The sequence below is a fragment of the Carcharhinus amblyrhynchos genome, chromosome 4 (assembly GCF_965287045.1).
Source record: "Carcharhinus amblyrhynchos chromosome 4, sCarAmb.v2.hapA, whole genome shotgun sequence".
Classification (NCBI taxonomy): Eukaryota; Metazoa; Chordata; class Chondrichthyes; order Carcharhiniformes; family Carcharhinidae; genus Carcharhinus; species Carcharhinus amblyrhynchos.
In genome coordinates this window covers 133,258,048-133,280,019 of record NC_137327.1, presented here as the reverse complement: position 1 = coordinate 133,280,019, position 21,972 = coordinate 133,258,048, and the positions used below count along the sequence as shown (strand labels likewise).

General features: G+C 38.8%; 1 protein-coding gene across 1 annotated transcript in view; it reads left to right on the top strand.

The window, feature by feature from the left end:
• Positions 1-18,764, top strand: part of LOC145342370 (insulin receptor substrate 2-A-like) — a 62,473-nt gene extending 43,709 nt beyond the window's left edge. The window contains exon 2 of the mRNA XM_080187899.1: positions 12,182-18,764. Within this exon, the coding sequence (XP_080044025.1) occupies positions 12,182-12,186 (5 nt within the window). The 3' untranslated portion in view covers positions 12,187-18,764. The remainder of the gene's footprint in view (positions 1-12,181) is intronic.
• The last annotated feature ends 3,208 nt before the right edge of the window (positions 18,765-21,972 follow it).

Sequence of the window (21,972 nt, the reverse complement as noted above, 5' to 3'; positions counted from 1 at the left end):
ATCAGGTCACTGTGGCTTTTGCATGCAAGATATCCCTCATTTGTCTCCCTGACAAGTTTCACAAAGGGTAAAATGCCATGGGTTGTGTGAATTCTTCACTCCAACCAATTTAACTATCCATTTATGCAGGTCATACAAGGTTAATGTTAGAACTCCATATGACAAGATTCCTTCCAATGACATCACATACTGGAAGTGGATGCTGACCACAGCCCACTGCCTCCCGACAGCATTCACAGTTGAATGGCCCCAGAGGAGGTTCCTGTTTGATTTCTATTCTTGGTCTGCTGTTTAGTGCTGCCTCAATTTCTTTGAGACAGTAATTTTTATTTATCCCTTTTATTACTTTAGCTTGCATTTTTTGTTTTTTTTTTAATTCACCTGACTTGTAGGGAAATTTCTGAAAGGCATGTTACAAGATCCTGTTGATATTCATCTAAAGCATACTCATGTCATAAAAGTTGATTTTTTTACAAGCTGTAAAAGTATCAGCACATCTATTGGAATTATTTGAAGGTAACAAGGAGTCATATTCTTTGGATATAAAATTTTGATTCCTGGAAACATTTGATCTGCGTTTTGTTATAATTAAATTGTGAATGTGTGGTATTGGCCAGTAATTCCTTTGATTGGCAATCAGCAGCGTAGTGTTACTCATACTAACTTACTTGCCCTTAAGTTCTAAAGCACCTGTTCTATCTGACCTTCCTGACGCAGGCTGGGTGGGACTCGAGGAGCAAAGCGTGTCCCTTACTCCAGTAGCGAAGTGCAAAAGGAGCAGTGCAAAGGAGGACACTTCTCTTTTTGTGGCTCTAGCTGCTGTGAAGCAGGTGAGTTTAAAGGTCCCATTGAAAGGGGGAAGGGAAGTTTCTAAGATGAGTGAATGCAATTTGGAGGTGGGGATTCGGACATCGACCGGACAGGGGCAGGAGCATGCTGTCAGCGATGTGGGCGGATCAGGCTGGAGAGGGGGGCTGGGAATGCCATATAGATGGGGTGCTTATTTGGTGGGGGAGTAAGCGGTTGTCCTGTCCAGGCTCAGTTATTCTGAAATAAGAAGTGCTTTTTTTCCTTTCACACTTTCAGAGCAGCTTTGAGTGTAAAACTAGCAGTTTTATCTGAGGTCAATGATTTAAATCAGTTTGTCAGATGGTTCCCAGTGCAGTGCAGTTTTCAGGGAAAGTTAGCCCTTCTGGACAATTGCTGGATAACCACTTAGCTGGGAACGTCTGAAAGGGATCTTAGCACACCCCAAAAATTCGATACTGGAGAACCGGGAGGTTACGGACGATATGAATAAAATAGTTAGATAGCAAATAGTAGAGACAGAAGATGCTGCCTGCGAGTAGCTAGAAGTGCTCCTTCCAATGGATCTGGACCACTTTATTTTACATTTGCTGAATTTGCAAATGATAAGTTACCTAAAATCATGCAGCACATGTTGTAATTCTTTTAAAGAGCTATCAAATTAGTCCTATTCCCCTGCAATTTTCCCATAGTCCAGTCTTTTTTTTTGCCTTTCAAATATTTATCCAATTCCTTTCTGAAAGTTATTTCATCACCCTTTTGGGCAATAGATTCCCGATCATTAGAAATTGATTTTTCTTTTTCATCCTGTTTCCTCTGCTTGTTTTATCAATTTACTTCAAAAAAATCCTTGACCCCTCATTACTGCACCTTCTGCCTCTAGAAGGATATTTTCTCTGTATTTGTTTCTATCAGAATTCTTTGAGAATTTGAACATCCCTATTAAACCTCTTCTCAATTAGCTCTGTTCTACAGCTTTACTCTAATCTTTCAGTAACTGAATTCTTTAATCCTTGATACCACTCCAGTAAATCTCCTCTGCACCTCTGACAGTCTTAATAAAATGAGGTGCCCAGAATTGATCATAATATTCCAACTGAAGCCTAACCAATGTTGGTTTTTGGCATATCTTCCTTATTTTTGTAATCTGCCCCTCAAGGATCTCTTGTGCCTTTTAACAGCCATCTCAACTTGTCCTGCCACTTCAAAGACTTGTAACATACATCCCCTTCCTGTTCCTTCACACTTTTAAAATTGTGCCATTGAGTTTATATTGCATCTCCTGCTTTCCTCCCAAGGTGAATTACTTTACACCTCTCTATTATATTTTATCTGTTATATGTCTGCCCATTTCACCAATTTATTTTTATCATCCTGAAACTTTTTTTTTTACTATCCTCTCACTGTTTTTGTTCTGCAAATTTTGAAATTATGTCCTGTGTCCCCAGGTCGGGTCATTAAGAGCAGAGGTACCAGTACCAACTCCTGGCGAGGCACCACTGCACACTTCTGTCCAGTCCGAAGAAGAACAGTTCACCTCTACGTTTTCTGTCCCTTCACTAATTTCTTGTCTCTGCACTGACTGCCCTTTCATCACACCGAACAGGATATCCCAAACTTTGAGCCGTAGGACCCCCACTGACCTCCCAAGAGCATTAAGTGACCCAAAGCACTTCCATATTGTCACTGCCCCCTTTTGTGCCAAGGAATAGGTGCAAACACAAAAATCAAATATAAGCAAGTCTTTCTAGCTATACCTGTGCATCTGTTTGGAATTGGGGAGAGGCACACAGTCACAAAACTATTTGCCAGCTACATGGACTCTCACACATTAGCCCCCAGCCAGCCATGCTCCCATGGCCCCTTAATGTTAACCATTGGAAGTAGTACCCACTTGAGGAGTGGGTGAACTGGTAATAATTAAAAAGTTCTCTTGCTTGCACGCTCAGTGCTCCTGCTCCTTTAAATTTAAAAGGAAACATTTCTCTGGCTCTACTTCTTGAATTTTTTTTCAGAAGTCTTTTTGCCTTTTTTCAGTTTCATAATTATTCAATCCTTTGCCTCTATGCCTGCATATCCCTAAGATCTTTATCCTTGGATAAATGAAGTTAAATTGCAAGCTGGAGTTGCACATTTGCACACTGTGCATTACTGTCGTGCAGTACACAAGTGGAAAATTTACACTAGCTTATACAGGAATGTGTAATTTAATTGTTTTTACTTAATTTAAGTAATAATGTAGCGTTTTGGACTTACAAAATTATTATGAAAGCCTATAATGGCTGAAGTGATTAAATGAAGGAAGCTGAAAGTTGAATGCAGCAACATCTGGACAATATCCAGGCTTGGGTTGACAAGTGGCGCGTCACATAAATCCCAGGCAATGGTCAACACTAATAAGACACATTCTAACCACAGCCCCTTGACATTCAATGGTGTAACCATTACTGAATCCCCCACTGTCAACATCCTTGGGGTTACCATTGACCAGAAACTCAACTGGACTCACCGCATAAACACAGTGGCTACAAGAGCAGGTCAGCAGCTAGGAATACTGCGGCGAGTAATTTACCAGCTGACTCCCTAAAGCCTAGCCACCATTTACAAAGTCGAGACAGGAGGGTCATGGGATACTCCACATTTGCCTGGATGGGTGCAGCTCCAACAATACTCAAGAAGCTTGACACCGTTGAGGACAAAACAGCCTGTTTGATTTGCACCACGTCTACAAACATTCAATCCCTCCACCACTGACAGTAGCAGCAGTGTCTACTAGCTACAAGATGTACTGCAGCAATTCACCAAAGATCCTTCCAAACCCACAACCACTTCCATCTAGAAGGACAAGGGCAGCAGATAAATGGGAACACCACCACCTGCTAGTTCCCCTCCAAGCCACTCACCAAACTGACTTGGAAATATATAGCCTTTCCTTTGCAGTCAGTGGGTCAGAATCCTGGCATTCCCTCCCCAGTGGCATTGTGGGTCATCCCACAGAACATAGATTGCAGCGATTCAAGAAGGCAGCTCACTAGCACCTTCTCAAGGGCAGCTAGGGATGAGCAATAAATGGTGGACAGCCAGTGACACCCATGTCCCACAAATGAATATAAAAAGTGGGTTGTATAAAAATAAAGTGAATCAAGTTTCTGTGCACACACACACATGGGTTACTCATGTTCTTGAGGGCAAATGATGTCCAAATCCTGTGAAAGAATAAAAAAGGTGATTCTCATGTCCCCTGAAGTGACTTTGGTGTGTGTCCTCTGAAGTGATTGATACCCACTTGAGCAGTAATATCATTACAATAATCTTTAATATTTCTAAGCCACACATGGAAATAAATCCATTCGAAGATCCTTCTCATTGAACAGAAGTCACTGTATAGCAAATTGGTAGCTGTTGAAAAATACCATATTTGGTTGGCCGGATGCTTTTCAGTCAAATAATGTTGTACTAATGTTACGCATGAAATTCAACTCACCAGTGGTGTGCCTCAGGGATCAGGGCTGGGTCCACTGTTATTTGTCATTAATATTAATGATTTGGATGAGAATATACAAGGCATGGTTAGTAAGTTTGCAGATGACACTAAGATTGGTGGCGTAGTGGACAATGAAGAAAGTTATCTCCAGTTGCAACTGGATCTTGATCAGTTGGGCCAGTGGGCTGACGAATGGCAGATGAAGTTTAATTTAGATAAATGTGAGCTGATGCATTTTGGCTGATAGAACCAGGGCAGGACTTACTCGGTTAATGGCAGGACATTGGGGAAAGTTAGAGAACAAAGAGATCTAGGGGTACATGTTCATAGCTCCTTGAAAGTGGAGTCACAGGTGGATAGAGTGGTGAAGAAGGCATTCGGCAGCCTTGATTTTATTGGTCAGAACATTAGGTACAGGAGTTGGAATGTCTTGTCAAAGTTGTACAAGACATTGGTGAGGCCACACTTGGAATACTGTGTACAATTCTGGTCACCCTATTATAGAAAGGATATTATTAAACTAGAAAGAGTGCAGAAAAGATTTACTAGGATGCTTGATGGCTTGAGTTATAAGGAGAGGCTGGATAGACTGGGACTTTTTTCCCTGGAGCGTAGGAGGCTGAAAGGTGATCTTATAGAGGTCTATAACGTAACGAGGGGCACAGATCAGCAAGATAGTCAATATCTTTTCCCAAAGGTAGGGGAGTCTAAGAGGGCATGGGCTTAAGGTGAGAGGGGAGAGATACAAAAGTGTCCAAAGGGGCAATTTTTTGACACAAAGGGTGGTGAGTTTCTGGAACAAGCTGCCAGAGGTATAGTAGAGGTGGGTACAAATCTGTTTTTTAAAAAACATTTAGATAGTTACATGGGTATGATGGGTATAGAGGGATATGGGCCAAATGCAGGCATTTGGAATTAGTTTACTTATGGGTTTTAAAAAAAAGGTTGGCATGGACAGGTTGGGCCTAAGGGCCTGTTTCCATGCTGTAAACCTCTATTACAAACATGATTTAGTGTATATTGTTATACCAAATTACATTTAACTAAAATAAAGATGCTTGTAAATATGTATATGAGTGCATTTGATATGCATACCGAATATGCATACTAACTCAGCCTTCAACACCATTATTCCTACGAAATTCATCTTCAAACTCTGTGGGTTGGAACTCAGCTCCTCCCTTTATGACTGGATCTTGAACTTCCTTACAAAATCACCACAATCAGTAAAGATAGGCAATAACACCTCCTCCATGATAATCCTCAACACCGGCATCCCACAAGGCTGTGTTTGCAGCCCTTAACTATACTCCTTTTTACACCTATGATTGTGTAGCCATATTCCCCTCCAACTCGATTTTCAAGTTTGCTGATGACACTACCATAGTGAATCAGAGTTTATGATGAGGCAGAGTACAGGAAAAAGAGAGAGAATCTGGTGAATTGGTGCGAAGACAATAATCTCTTCTCTCAATGTCAACAAAACGAAGGTGATAATCATCGACTTCAGGAAGCATAGTGGAGGACATGCTTGTGTCTGTATCAATGGGGACGAAGTAGAAATGGTCGAGAGCTTCGAGTTTTTAGGTGTTCAGATCACCAACAACCTGTTCTAGTCCCTTTCGTGCTGACATCATAGTTAAGAAGCCCCACCAATGCCTCTACTTTCTCAGAACACTAAGGAAATTTGGTATGTCCATTACGAGACTTGGATGCATTATAGAAAGCATTTTTTTCTGGTATCACAGTTTGGTATGGCTCCTGCTCTGCCTGAGACCACAAGAAGTTACAAAGGGTCGTGAATAAAGCCCAGTCTTTCACTCAAACCAGCCTCCCACCCAGTGACACTGTCTATGCTTCCCACTGCCTTGGCAAAGCAGCCAGAATCATTAAGGACCCACTCACCCTGGACATTTCCTCTTCCACTTTCTTCCCCGTTGGGAAAAAGATACTAAAGTCTGAGGATGTATACCAACCGACACGAGAAAAGCTTCTTCCCTGTTGCCTTCAGATTTTTGAATGGATCTACCTTGCATTAAGTTGATCTTTCTCTGCACCCTAGGTATGACTGTAACACCACAATCTGCTCCCTCTCTGTTTTTTTTCTCCATGAACAATATGCTTTGTCTGTATAGTGCACAAGAAACAATACTTTTAACTGTACACCAATATATATGACAATAAATCAAATCTTTGTAGACTAAAAGACTGACTTTTCATAACTTAACATTGCATGAGTATTTGCAAAGATCTTCATTTTTGGTTCTGTATAAGCTTAACCTTCAGCTTTAAATTTAAATCTTCAGCCTTATACACTCAGGGATTGCAAACCTGGAGCCCCTTTGTAAAGCTGTTTGAGGTATGTAGCTTCAGAACTAGCAGCAGTGATCTACCTTTCATAATTGTTTTTTTTATGTCTTTGTTTTGGACTTAATGGAACAGGGGTTTTCGCTATTATACCACAGTCTTGGTTGGTCCTGACACCACAAAAGATCATTTATGAAATTGTAGCTAGAAAGACCATTAACCTGCTCAATAACCAAACTTAGAAATATTCAATAGGTAAGGTAACATCTGTGATAAAATTGAATCAATTAGTTGATTTTTCAAGACTAAGATCAAACCTCAGGATTGTTTGTTTTGGAATATCAGATTGATAAAGCTAAAGATTACCTGGCTCAATCTTTTCATGTTTTAAGATCAGTCTACCTTTCTGTCCATTTGTGAACCTTTACAAATGTTATTATCCATTATTAATGTGTAGTAGCAGGCTATTTAGAAAATCATGATTCAGTCAGGCAGATTTGTGAAAGGAAAATTGTGTTTTTAAAAAATATTAAAATTCTTTGAGGATCTAACAAGCAAAATGGATAAAAAGGAAGCAGTTGACAGAGTTTTGATTGACAACAAAATTATGGGTTATAGGCAGGAAAGCAGAGTTAATCCGATCAATCATGATCTTATCAATTGGTGGTACAGGCTTGAATGGGCTGAATAGCTTACTCCTCTATTTCTTATCTTAACATCATGCCGGAGTTTAATTCCCTCCATAGTTAACCTGTCATCAGAACCGTTGGTACTACAACCCTTCGATCTCTTGCAATACTCCAATTTTGTGTGTCCTTGCTTGCCATTGGTCCATCATTAGCAGCTGTATCTTCCAACCTAATCTTTAGAATTTCCTTCTATGAAACTCTCACCCCTTTCAGATGCTCATCAGAAACTACCCCCCCCACCCACAAAATAACATGTTGTCTGTGTGAGTCCTTGTTCAATTTTGTACAAAAATGCTCCAGTGAATTGCCTCAAGATGTTTTACTAAGTTAAACAGACTTATGTAAATGGGAGTTGCTTTAGTAAAGGTTTCCATTGCATTATTATAGAATAGAGGAGTTCAATGGCCTTATATCTTGTCAATATTTATTCAATTAACATTTTTTTAAGAAAATCTGTGATTTCATTATATGTGCAAATTGACTGTCATAGTTCCTGCAATACAAACTTACTACACTTCAAAAGTTGACTATAAAGTACTTTGGGACACCATGAAAGGCACTACATTAATACAAGTTCTTTCCTTCTTCTACCCTTTCCTCTTAATCTCAAACCTACAGCTATCGGATTTTGTGGTGAGTGTTGTACAACTGTATTGATGATAGATGTGTCTGTAGATTTTGAAGAATAGCTTCAGTTCAGTAAACAAAAGGAATGCGGTTACTTTATCCCCAATCTGGGCACAATTTTTGCCACTGCTCATCAGTCAACTATTAGTAAAAACTGCTTGTGATTTTATAATACTAGTAAATTTGATGATGAGATTAAAAATCTTGGCTATAATTGCGGAACATTAATAGAAAATAATTGTGTATATTGCGAAACTTGCCTGTTTGAAACAGTAAACATTTTTCAGATCTAGGTTGCTGCAGTAATACAAACTAGTTCAGTAAAAATTAATCTCTGTATGTGAACTGTCAAATTTGCAAAGCCGTAATTTTTCAAAGTGTCATTTATTATCTGGGTTTTCTGAGTAGGACAGTTCCTGCTTAAGAGCAGTATCATGTGCTATTATTTAGTTGCAGTAATTTCTCCATTAAAAACATCCTGTTTTACTGTACATAATGTGTGGATTAGCCAGTTCAGCATCAACGTGCCAGAATGTGAAGTCACTACATAATAAAACATTTTGTCAACTCAACGTAAAATGTTGAGGTTGTGAACTTGATTCTGTTTTGCATTGCATTTATCATGACATCTGCTTACTGTCATTATCACTTATATAAACATGGAAGTCTGGGACTAAAAGAAGCCCATTACAACAATAAAGTCAGTTGGGACAGAGACCAATCCAAAAATAAATTGAACCATCCAAGAGATGGCTGGTGTAGAAATTGAGAGCATTTTTGTTTTTAAATTATTCATTTGTGGGACAAGGGCATTGCTAGCTGGGCCAGCATTATTGTCCATCCCTAGTTGCCGTTAAACTGAGTGGCCTGCTAGGCCATTTCCATTGGCACTTGAGAGTCAACCACATTGCAATTGTATTGATGCAGTAGGAGGTGGGATTTGAGTTGTTTAAAAAATACTTGATTCCGTATTTAGGTATGTGTTCCACATACTGATGCCCTCATCTTGATGGAGTATTAACAATCATTAAACAAGAAAGAAAAGGCAAATTACAGCATTTGCTACTATCCGAAGAAACGATGCATCGATTTAAAGTATTGTTTGCTTTTATTAATACCAGACAGAAACATGAGAAATATTTCAGAAGAGACCCCCTACAAATTCTAACCTGACATCTATCTTCAGGACAGTGTACAGCGATGGCATGTTTAAATGTTGATAATTTTTGTGTGAATTTAGCACATTGTACCCTTGATGTGTTTTAATATTTATTGACTGGTGAAAAATTAATTTCAACAAGTGCGGGATTTTTCACTAACTCTGACCTGCTGCAGTTACAGATTTTAAACATTAGTCTACGCAATAAAATCGATACATACTGTGATGTACATTGGCATATTTGAAAATAGACGATTTTAACATCACAGAAAGAAGAAAAACATTAACAGATTACTGAAGTTATATTCAGAGGCTTGAAAGTAATAAGTTGTTTCCTTCTCAGATGGGGAATGCTGTTAAAATATTTGTAACTTCAGGATTCTCAAGTATTTTTCAACTTCCCTTCAAATTCTAAAATCCTAAACAACAATGCAATTTCAGTTATTCAGATCGGAAATTATATAACAAGCTTTACATTTGCTGAAAGTGAACTGTAAATCTGGTAGTTATAGACCAATTTGACAAACCATTAGTTGTGGACAGAAATGCATATACATTAAATAATGTTGCAGTTTGTCTAATGAGTGATGACCAAACGTTTGGTCAGCGAAATAAAGTAGATCTTGCAGGCAGAGAAGGCGATGGAGGTTTAGAGTGACAATTCAAGAACATAAGAGCCTAGATCACTGATGGCATAGCAGCTAGTGGTGTGGCAAAATAGGGACTGCACAAGAAGTCTAGGTCAGAAATGATTTAGGGTAATTGTTGCAATGGAGGAGATTACAGTGATGGGTTAGGGTCAAGGAAATAATGAGATTTTCACAAATGAATGGCAGTTTTAAATTTGAAACATTGAAGGACTAGAAGTCCGTTTAGATCAGTGGGAGCAAGGAATCATGGGAGCGTGGAATTTGATACAGAATAAAATGCAGGAATATGTCATGGGATGAAGTGTATTGAGAATGGACGATGCAAGGTTAACAGAGTGAGTGTTGGAATAGTTGAGTTGTGAAGAAATGGGCATATAGATGAGGGTTCCAAATTGATGGGCAATGTTATGGAAGTTGAAATAGTCAATATTTCTAAAGAGGATGTGGGATTGACAATTCAGCTCTGAATTGAACACAATGTCTTTGTTGTGAAGAGCGGTTGAACCTGATATTGTGGCAGAGATGAGGACTGGAATTAGCGGGAAAGATAGTTTGCAGAAGGAGCCAAAGACTACTCCTTTGGTTTTCCCAAACTTGAGGCATTGACGTAATGGAATTGTTGCTGGACTTATAATTCAGAAACCAAGGGTATTCCTCTGGGGACGAGCGTTCAAATCCCACCGTACCAGGTGATGAAATTTAAATTCAATAAAAATCTGGAATTAAGATTCTAATTATGATCATGAAACCATTATTGATTGTCGTAAAAACCAATCTGCTTTACTTTAGGGAAGGAAGGCTAGTATCCTTACCTGGTCTGTCTTGCACGCGACTCCAAATTCACAGCTTTGGGATTGACCCTAAAATGTCCTCCGGTTTGGACAATAAATGTTGGTCTAGCCAACGATGCCCATATCCTATGAGCAAATTTTTAAAATGATGGAAATGTGGTTCATCTAAAACTGTGGAGGGCACACAATCTGATAACATTTAAGGCAATGGAGGGGTCCAACATGGCAGTGGAGAGGTAAATGTTCACAGAAGCTGATCTCATCTTTGGATGACGTGCTCAAGTGTAATATGTAGATGAGAAAAAAATAGGGGCTGAGGATACATCTTTGGGAGAATCCAGAAGCAATGATGCAAGGGGAATGAAGTCAGGTCATTGTCACAGATGCTGTGGTTATAATTAGATATGTTTTGCGTAAACCATTCACAGCTTGGTGCATATTGATTATGCTTGAGAAATTATTCATTGTATTGGAATAGCAAAATAAAGTACTTGCAGCCCAACCCACATGGCACTACACCAAACAGACAAATAGAATTCCTACAGTGCAGAAGAAGGCCATTCGGACCATCAAGTTTGCACCGACCACAATCCCACCCAGGTCCTATCCCTGTAACCTCATGCATTTACCCTAGCTAGTTCTGCTGACACAAAGGGGAAATTTAAAATGGCTAATTCATCTAACCCGTACATCTTTGGACTGCAGGAGGAAACCGGAGCACCCAGAGGAAATGCACGCAAACATAGAGAGAACGTGCAACTTCACACAGTGACCCAAGCCAGGAATCGAACCTGGGTCTCTGGTGCTGAGAGGCAGCAATGCTAACCACTGTGCCACCATGCTGTCCCAACAAATCTTTATTCCCTATGAAAGTTGAAGGTGCCACTCTGGACTTATTCACTATTCATGTTGCACACAGCATTGTAATTAGCTTTAATGTTCTGGTAATATATAGGTGGAAAATCAAATGTGTCTTTTCCACTCTTGGTACTTATATATCTAGTGTTCCTTGCACAAGTGTTCATTTGTATGTTGGAATGAGGAAAAATCACACTTGGCTTTGGTGCCCTTCATGCTCAAGTCTGTTAATATTGTCAAAACTTCAGTGTGAATGCTTTGAGATGCAGAAATATTTCAGATGCTTGTAAAATCAAAATATGAGTCACTACCACTAGGAAAGAACTAGGGCTGTGAGTTTTGAAAAGCACCTCATTTTGGGATAAAAGTGCAAAAATGCCAGGGAGTGATAGATTGTTGATTCCAAGTAAGAAGCATATAGCTGTAGAGGCATAGATAGAGTTAGCCTAGATCAGTGTTATGCACTATCAAGAGAGCTTCATAGTGTGGGAAAATAGTTGAAAGCTTTCAATCTGTATATTTTAATGAGTGTTTTATAAAAGTACAAAATAACAATTAACAATCAGACTGTACTATTTACCCTTCATTTATAATGGAGTACTTCATAACCAATCACTTAGCCAGTTTTGTGTTGCAGCAGTATTAGTCAAATGACGAGATTTGCATGGAACCGGCCAATGTCAGGCCTAGAAGAAATTTCATCCTCAAAACTCAACTAGATTATTGAACTGGATATGGCAGAGGTTTACTGCTATATTTACTTCTTTAGTATTCTGATTTTAACCATTTTGATTTTGTGTTTTCTGCAGACTAGGCGCATTGACGTGATTTAAATCCGTGTCCACAGAGGAAAGGATTGAATGCACCTTTTCCCAAAGTCACCAACCTTGCAATTGTACAACTCACTAGCTGGAACTGGTACTGTCAGAAGCAGTCACCTTATTGCAAGAATATACATAGACCTATTTCCCATGCAGATGAGTGGGAAAAGCCAACACATGAATCTCAACAGGAACACAAATTGCTGCCTTTTTGGTACTTCCTTCAACAAAAAGACATTCTTCCTGCAAGTTTCAGCTGAGCAAAAAAGAAAAAAAGAGCCATAGCTAATGTGAACCTATCTACTGAAGTGTTTTGAATCCATTTGAATGTTAACAAGTAACAGTTAAATGTTCATTTTTTAATACAGCTGTTCACAAAGAAATACCTGCTAAAAATCACCTTTAAAATGTTCCCCAGTTCAAACACTAATAGGCTTTTTTTGACTCGTGCTATATGGTAATCAACTGGTGTGACTGCTACCCATTCATGATGGAGCATGAAAATCATTTCACAAGTGGTTTGTAAACAATGTTGTAGCTAATCATGGAACACCCATATTCCATGGTATCCTTAAGCATATTATGTTTTAGATTTAAATATTTTGGAAGGATAGCAGATTTTGAAACTAACCCTTACAAAGGACTGGTGGGTTTACTAGACTATTATATAAGTTCATGCATTACACCTTTGTAAAATCAAGATGGGATGGTTGAACAGATCCCTAAGGTAGGCCAGCTGTACATAGTTTATTGCTTTCTTTCCCTGCTTTAACTTGTGCTAGGTTTCAAAGCAATCATGTTGCAACTCACGTGTGGCCACCAGCCAAGTAGGCCAAATTGTTAAATCTAGTCTGAATACAGCATAGGCTGACCCAAAGTTTAAACTTTTATCTCCTTGATGTCACAAGCAATGAAAATATTTGTAAAACATTTAAGTTTCCTTTTTTGGATATTTGATATGTTCACTGCCAGTTATTACCTCAGTGAATTTCATTTTACCAGGATACATTTTTCTGTTTTCTAAAAGCTGCTTAATTTCACGTTAAAGCTACGATGTTGTTGGCTTTTGATCTACATGTGCATTATGTAAACGCAAATGAAAATCTACTTTCAGTACCCCCCCCACCCCCACCCCGGCAACTAATAGAATTTACCCTTTCATGAATATGCAAATTTTAATCTCCCAGGTGTTATCATGGTGCATGATTTTGAAAAGTGACCATTAACAGTTACAGTATTCCTTGTAGCTGTCCTCTATAGAGTTAATTAACTTTTATGACACACTGCCTTTGTAATATCATTGATATATCACCACATCCTTTCTGCACAGCTGCAGAGTGAATGATGCCAAATATCCATCAAAAGTGATTTTCTTTTCCATATCTCTTCATCCAGTTTGTTCACAGTACATGTCTCATAAACTTGGTTTGACCAGTGTGTGTGATTTCATTCTTTATTTTTGTTTTCCTGTTTTTGTCAGAACAATAACTAGCCATTTTAAAGGTGTATTTATTCTACATTGAGTTTTTTTTTTGGACAGTTTAATCTGAAGAAATGCTTTTTAATGTTTAAAACTAAGAACTAAGAGAAGGCTTAAGCAATTACATATTTTGACTAAAGGAATAATGAAGCTTCTAGTACTGGAGTACAATGAACCATATTTATTCTAGTTTAGAGAGATGCATTTTTGTTCGAGATAAGTTTTGGGTGCAATTTTATCAGGCAACTTTCAAATTAAATGCATTAGCAATACTGCAATGAAGGGTATAATTGAAACAAGTTCAATGGACTATTTGGACATACCAGTTACAAAAAATATGCTACACGCAATACAGAAAATGCCACTTTTTAAAGACATCAGTTAGCCAAAAGGTACTAGATGTCATTTAGATGGTCAGAACAATGAAATATTTTAAATTGTTTAGTAGGGGTACTGTTTAAAACTCAGTTATTTTCCTATCCTACATATATCTGAGTCATTGAGACATGGTATTTATTTTCATGGTATTAAGAGAACATGGACATGGTTACAACCTTTCAATAGAGTAGTAAACAAAAGGAAAATATGAAACCCCTGGCAGCTTTTAAATGTGCATTAACATGCATTCTAAGTAATTGATTATTCCCCCACTAAGCATTTGTCATATTCATTTCACATTGTTACTTCCAAATTCATGGTTTATATGTGTACACAAATATGCAGCACTTTAATTGTAGTTTCTGTAAAATTTTGCTTTTTAAATTAAATCCAATTAATCCAGGTCAACAAAAGATACAGCATCAGGTTTTTGTGGAGTCAGGCTGACTCCAGAGACCTTTAAAAATGGCTAATGGGACCTGATTGCAGGATTCCTACCCGCCTTTCCCACTGTTGGAGATATTTGCTGGTGCGGGTAAGACTGCAAGTACCAACGCTGCAACCTGCACTCCCACCCTAGGCATCTTCCATTTCAGGTATAAGCATTTCATAGCACCCCCTACAATATTTGTGGAGTTGGATTGTTTCCCAGGGCATGAACTTCTCAGGAGTTGTGAACCATAGTCTGGATTCTATAACTTTGTATCCCTGCAGCCTCCATGCTTGCTCACTCTGCTATGCACTATGGAGCTAATAAACCATCTGATAATGGAAGTTTTGAAAAGCATGTAAAAAGCATACCATTTAGAAACCTGCTCATTGGTCCTTTATCTCATTCTAGGTGAGTGAGGATAAAGGGTACAAGGGATTATGGAAGGGGCATGGAGCTAGTATAGTGGACACTGAGAGAAATGAGAGCTAGCGAGCTTAATAGCCTTCAGTACACTTGGACAAAGTCCCAGCGAACTGAGCTGGGTCTTCTAAACTAACCCATCGTGGCACTTGCTCCAACGGGAGCAGATTTTACTCCAACATGCCACCTTGCAGACATGAAAGTATGATGGGGGTTTTTTTAAAGGAGATACATCTGAATCAGGAAACATCCTGGGCCGAGCTTCCTGTCTCAGCGAAACTAGCCCACTGTTTCAGTAAGGGAATAGCTGATCCACAGCAAAGTAATATGTTTCCAAATAAAAATAGTGCAGATGGTGGAAAACTGGATTAAAAACAGAAAAATCTAGAAATAGCAAATTGGCAGCATTTGTCGAGCAAAAAGCAAAGTTAACATTTTAGTTAACCTCTCATCAGAATTGGGAAATATTAGAAATATAATATTTAAATGAGTGAAATGGGGGAAGAGTGGTGTAAAAGACAAAAGGGAAGGCCTGTGATGGAGCGGAAGACAGGAGACATTATTTGGCAAAGCTACAGGTAGTGGTAATAGATAAAGTGGTAAGGACCAACATACAAAGAAAAGCAAACAAAATAGGCAGAGATTACAGTCACAGTTGTAGACCATAATCTCTGCCTCCCATTTTGTTTCCTTTCTTTGTATGTGTTGGTCTTAGACTTGTTCTTTTTTTTCTTTTAGTCAGCAACTGTTCGTTGTTCTACTATTCACAACTCCTCAGGAATTATCTTTTATTTCTTTATTGTTCAATTACCACTCCATTTAGCCTATCTTCCCAACTACTGTCGTTTATTGCTTCCTGTCTTCTCTCACATCGTAGGCATTTTTTTTCCTCTCACCTGAAACATTAACCCTATTTCTCTCGCCTTAGATGCAGCCAGACCTGCTAAGAATTTACAACATTTTTTTTATTTTAAACCACGTCTTTGTCCAGTTCAAGCTGTTAATATCAAAATCCTTGCTGAAAGTAGGCTGTTTTCATTTCAATTTACTTTGTTATAAAGAAAACTGATCTTATTTGAAGGGCAGTATATACAGAGAAGGGGAGGAGAGATTAGCTGTTTCATAGCATAAGTCAGCTTACTGTGCCATAAAGTTATAGGAGCCTAGTTGTTCCTTTTTTATACTTTGATTTCACCCGCCCTCCCCAAAAGCTGCACTGAAGGTTTATGGTCTTGCCGTTGAATGACTGGGAAACTTAAGCTGTTCCTCTAGAGGGAGTGAAAAGAAATTTTGGAGTTATGTGGGCCCTTCTTGCACATTACATTGTGCACATTTCTTGTTTGCTTGTCCCCTTGATTTGTGAATAGTATGTAGAATGGGAAGTAATATTTGGGTGAAAGGATTAAGTAACCACTCTCTGTTATATCCATGTGCCGAAAATTGGCTATTTTCATTTATTTAGAAATGACAGTATCATACTGACTGTATCGGTAAACCTATTATTCATTGACAGGCTTAACCAATTTGGTGGTTGCGCTATGTTTCAGACTATCACTAAATAGATGTTAATAAAATTTCTTTATTGTAAGAAATACTCCTAAATAACTGTTAAGACGAAATATGATTTGTTTGGCTAGTCAAATCTGACATGGCCAATTTGTATTGATATAATGTTTAATTCAAATGTGTGGAGATTCCACAACATATGCATTGCCCCCAGTTCCAGTATTCGTTTTTTGTATTTTCACATAGGGACAAATGGCCCAGAAACATATAATTATTATCACCATCATCACCTTTTGCAGTGATTACTATAACTAACAATTAGAAGTTACTCTGCCAAGCTTTACAATTTAATGGGAATGCAGCTCTAAGAATGGATACTCAGTTTGGGTATTTATCATGTCTAGTAGTTAAAATTTCTTTTTTTTTTTGAGGATTTCCCTCTGATGTCCCATCCGTTCCATTCATTTCATTGAAGTTGATGAATCAAATTGGTTTAAGCTAGTGCCTAATATTGATGATTTCATGATCTGTCAGTTTCCAGATTGATCGCTATCAATCATACCTTTTATAATCAGGGGTGGTGGAGTTGTCTGAAAGTAGATCGATTGCATTGACTTCTCCATTGGGAAACAGATACTTATATTTCAACCTCCATGGCTTGTATCACCCAACCTGTCCACATTGTTGTTTGCAGTCCACAACAGAGGAAATTAAAAGAAAAACTGTTTGCTGAAAATGTCAGATAGAAACAACACAGCTATTGAAGAAACATAAGCGTTTTACATCTCAGCCACAACTAGAAATAAAAATGTGACTGTGAACATTTGCCTTCCCATTCAAGCCTCAACCAATCACTAAGAATGTTGTCATAAGAGTGCTATGCATTAATAAGGATTTTATATTGTATATGTATAGTAAAATGTGACCAACATTTAATTGAGCATTACAGATGATATAACAGAAAAGTTGCAGTGAATGGCAGCACTACCCTAAGTGTTATTTCTTTCTTAAACTCCTTGCTGCATATGTGTCCAATTGACAAGACTGTATGGTAAAGGCAGATCTATGTTGTCGAAGAAGTAATAAAGGTGGTTACAGTAATTATGAAGTAGGGGAAACAGCATGTTGCATTGCGCAACAAAATTAAATTTTTTCTCCGGCATCACATTACAGGTAAACTTTACAGTATATATTATTGGTACAAATAACTGATACTAGACCTGTACCAGGATAGTGCTGCTCTATGGCTTGTACCAGTGACTTGAGATTGCACAAGTGGTGATAAAGGTACAAATATACATGCTGGCTTTGTACCACAAGACAGTACTATGTGGATTGTAATAGTGAGGTACGAATTCTAGATACTGACCCATCCCAATAAGTATTTGCGGTTCAGTGATAATTATAGACACCAGATACTGCATGAATCTGTAATAATAGAGATAGAAATACCATTCTGTTAGGAGATCTATACTGGTTTAAAAAAGTTGGGGGGGATGATTTATGGGGTTCACGCTACGCATTCACTGTAAGACCACTATAGTTCTAACTTAAGGCATTTTGAATCCTATTTAGTCTCCTAAATTTAGTATAGGTCAAGGTAATATACTAGTACCAGTGGGTACTAAATGAAAAATGTAGCAGATCTAACTGGACTGATGCATTTTGGTACTAATGTTTTTTTGAGTTCTTTTTAATGGTTATGAAATAGTCAACATACGCTGCAAAAGGACTACTAGCATTGTCATGCAGTTTAGCTAATAAATCAAACACCTGGGTCCTGAAGTCTACTAGTGTACGAAACTGAGCACTGACTACCTGCGTTCTGATTTTATACAGTAACCTCAAAAGCCAATTTCTGGCTAAATAGGTATGGCATACACAATATGCAATTCTTTTTTTCTCAGTCTACTTGTAGCTTAGAGTTACTAAATTATTCAGTATTGTGCTGGAAGACTATTTCCGGATAAGAATTTACATATCATTTGATAGGTACAGAAGAAATAATTTCTGAAAAAGAAAATTAGTGGTGGAAAGCAACATAAAAACAAATGAGGGCAGGTATCTGCTTCCATGTGGAGAAAAAGATGTAAGTGATGATAATTTGCAGGTTTCCTCAAAATTGTGTTAAATTTTCAATCCTTTTCTCAGTAAATTGGTCAGAACCTCAAGCATGAAAAGATGCTTTTCCTGCTGCCTTTTCCATTACACAAATCCTGGGAAAGCAGGTGGGTGGGGAGGAGTGGAATGAAGTACAATCAGCAGGATCATTATTCAAATGATTGTTCAAAATTATTGTAACTGGCTATAAAATGCACTTGATTTTAAAATTTAAAAATAATTGAGCCGTTAGTGGAGGGGTGGGGGGGCAGGGGGTGCGGTGGTGGGGGGAGCAGAGGGAGTATTGCTTTTGGACCTTTCCACTGTAACATGCAAATATCTTCCCTCATCTCGTACATGCAAAACAAAAGTTGCATCTTCCAGACAATAGTATGCTGCTGTATAATAAAACAAAGATGAAACAATTGTATTCCTTCTGTAAATTAATTTGACAAATGGACATAGTTTTTTTTGGCTGTACAGAAAAGCAGACGGTTGATACTCTATATATTGCTATTCCTGCATCACACATGACAGAAGGTTGAAAATATCTAACTTTATCTTGCTGTGTCTTCCACTGTAAATATTGTTTAGCAGTTAAATGTTAATCCACCATGTCTGTGAATGGGAGACTGGCTTAGAGTTCTGTATAGTGTTTATATTTATCACAAATGCTTTCCATAGAGCTACATGCAATAAAATTGTGTTCATGTTATTGCTTACATCTCTTGTGTGATTTAGCATGTTTTATTAATTTTTGCATTGCTTTTCTTTTCACAAGTTCCAGGCGGTGAGGATGGGCAACTCAACATCAATCAATTCCTGGTTGAATTCTTTAGTTTGTGCAATAGTAGCTTTCTACCATGGTCAGTTAGTAATGCCATTTTCTACTCCCTTCACTGCAAAAGCCTTTCCATCATGGCAAAAACTTTTCTACCTCTTGAGATGTGAAAGGTAAAAACTCATTTTATTGTACAATAGTTGCAGCATCAGTTCACAACATGCCAGTAGATTTGGCTCAACCCTGTTGTATTCCAGACCTTCTGTTGCAAAGTGATAGACACAGCTTACTGAAAAAAATTAACGTAGCTGGGGTGGCTTGAGGTGATATGTGGAGAGAGATCAGCTTCCTTGCATTGGTCATATTCATTATCTGGTACATTTGCCAGACTTCCAGAGTCTATTATGGCACAGAATGAGACCATTTGACCCATCAACTCCATGCTGGACAGAATGCTCCATTCACTGTTGCTCATTCTCAGTAGCTCTACAAGTCAATTTGCTTTTAGTGTCCATCTAATTTCTGATGAACATAATTAATTCTGCAATCAACACCCTAAGGTGCAGCGGGTTCCAGGTTATTACCACTTGCCTGTGTTTTAAAACATTCTGCCTCACATTCTCCTGCGTCGCTTCTCAATGTTAAATGTGTTCCCTTCTCTTTGTACCATAAGCTACTGGGAAGAGCTTTTCGTCTCCCTTATCTAAACCTGTCATAATTTTGCGATCTGAATCAAATCTCCCATCATTCTCTGTTGCTCCAAGTAGAACAACCATCATAGCATTTAATGTAGCATTTCCTCTCCCCATACCTTCTGCCAAAATGCATCACCTCACACTTTTTTCTGTTTAAAAAGCCTTCTACCACTTGTCTGCCTGTTCTGCAAGATGGGTATGTTGCAGTCATCCTGACTCCTCCAAGTTTAGTGCCATCGACAAATTTTGAAATTTTATTCCATATTCCAAGATTATTTATTTTTATATATAATATTCCACTCATTGAAGGGGAAACCACTGAACCTTCAGCCAATTTTTATCCAATTGCACAGTGGCCCTCTGATCTCATAAGCCTTAGTTCTGTTAACCAACCTTTTGTGTGGTACCTTGTTCACTTTCATGAATCTATACAGACAATACCCACTGCATTCCCTTCATCAATCTTCTCTATTGAGCAAAAAATTCAATTAGATTACAAATTGGGCTGGCTCTCAATTTACTCGATCCTCTCAAAGTCTTGATTTTCTTCCCTGATTAAGGTTCCCAAACTTTCCCTGCCACTGTTGTTAGATTAAGTAGTCTTGTTACGATTAGCTTTGCACCCTCATTGCATAAGGATGTCAGACCTGCTACTCCCCAATTCTCTGTCACCTCTGGATCAATGTGACATGCAAATGTCAGGACTTGCCTTAGGGCTTTGCAGCTTGTGGACATTCAATAAGAAGAGGGTGGAGGCCTCCATCTATTGGACCCTGGAGCAATTGTGCATTGTAACACAGGGCGCGCCTCATCCATATCGGCCCTTTACGAAAAAGCTTTCGGAAGGTGGTAGTTCTACAGGCAACAACTTTGCTCAGGCTCCGGACCTTTTCCAGGGATTTCATGTTGGGGCTTGGATCCTTGAGCTGCCAAAGTTGAAAGACAACAAGAGTTACTGATGGATGGTGAAGGGGGGTTGGGTTAAGGAAGATAGGGATGACTGCAACTGGAGGAGCCTAGTGTGGGCACTGTGGGGGTCCAGGAGAGGGTTTCACAGGGTGTAGCCATGCAGTACAGGGAAAGAAGGTGGGGGTTGGGAAAGGGCCATATTGATGGGTGGGAAGGGAGGGTGGTGAATGTCCAGGTGTGTGAATGGGATGGGGAGATATCCAGGTGAACATTCTCACAGGAAGGAGTTGGATGGAATCAATTGTTGTCTCCTAGGGAGCATAAAGGAGGGTATGGCTAACTTTACAAGAGGAAAACGGCATTTGTAGAGTGTAAGAGTGAGGGTGTGTCAGGCGAAGGGGAGGCAAGAACCTTTGGAGAAGATGCGGCAACAGTCATGGAGACTGGGGGGAGGAGTTGTGGATGGTAGGATGTCGGGCAAGTCAATTTGTAAGGGATTGGGATTTTTGGGTAAGAAAGGAATGTGATTATTCACCTGGATATTCTCAAAGAACATAAGAAATAGAAGCAGGAGTAGGCCATCTAGCCCTTCGAGCCTGCCCCGCCATTCAATAAGATCATGGCTGATCTGAAGTGGCTCAGATCCACTTTTCCGCTTTCTCCCCATTACCCTTAATTCACTTGCCTACCAAAAAGCTATCTACCCGTGTCTTAAATATATTTAGCGAGGTAGCCTCCACCACTTCAACGGGCAGAGAATTCCAGAGATGCACCACCCTTTGAGTGAAGAAGTTCCTCCTCAACTCCATAAAGGGTTTGAGTTGGAAGGTGACAGTGGGAAGGTTGAAAGTGATACCATGAGTGTCAATGGTTCAGGTGGGGGGGCAGAAATATGTGACAACAACCATGTTGATCAGTTGGAAAGTGAGCAGAACTTGATGCTGGATGGACACAGCTGCACAAATAATTATATTTACAGAGATTAGATTTGTGACAATGTGTTCACCCATGCAAACAGTTGTGATCAAAATTTATTTATGTGCCCTACTACTACTGGGAGGTTGGGTTAAGGAAGAC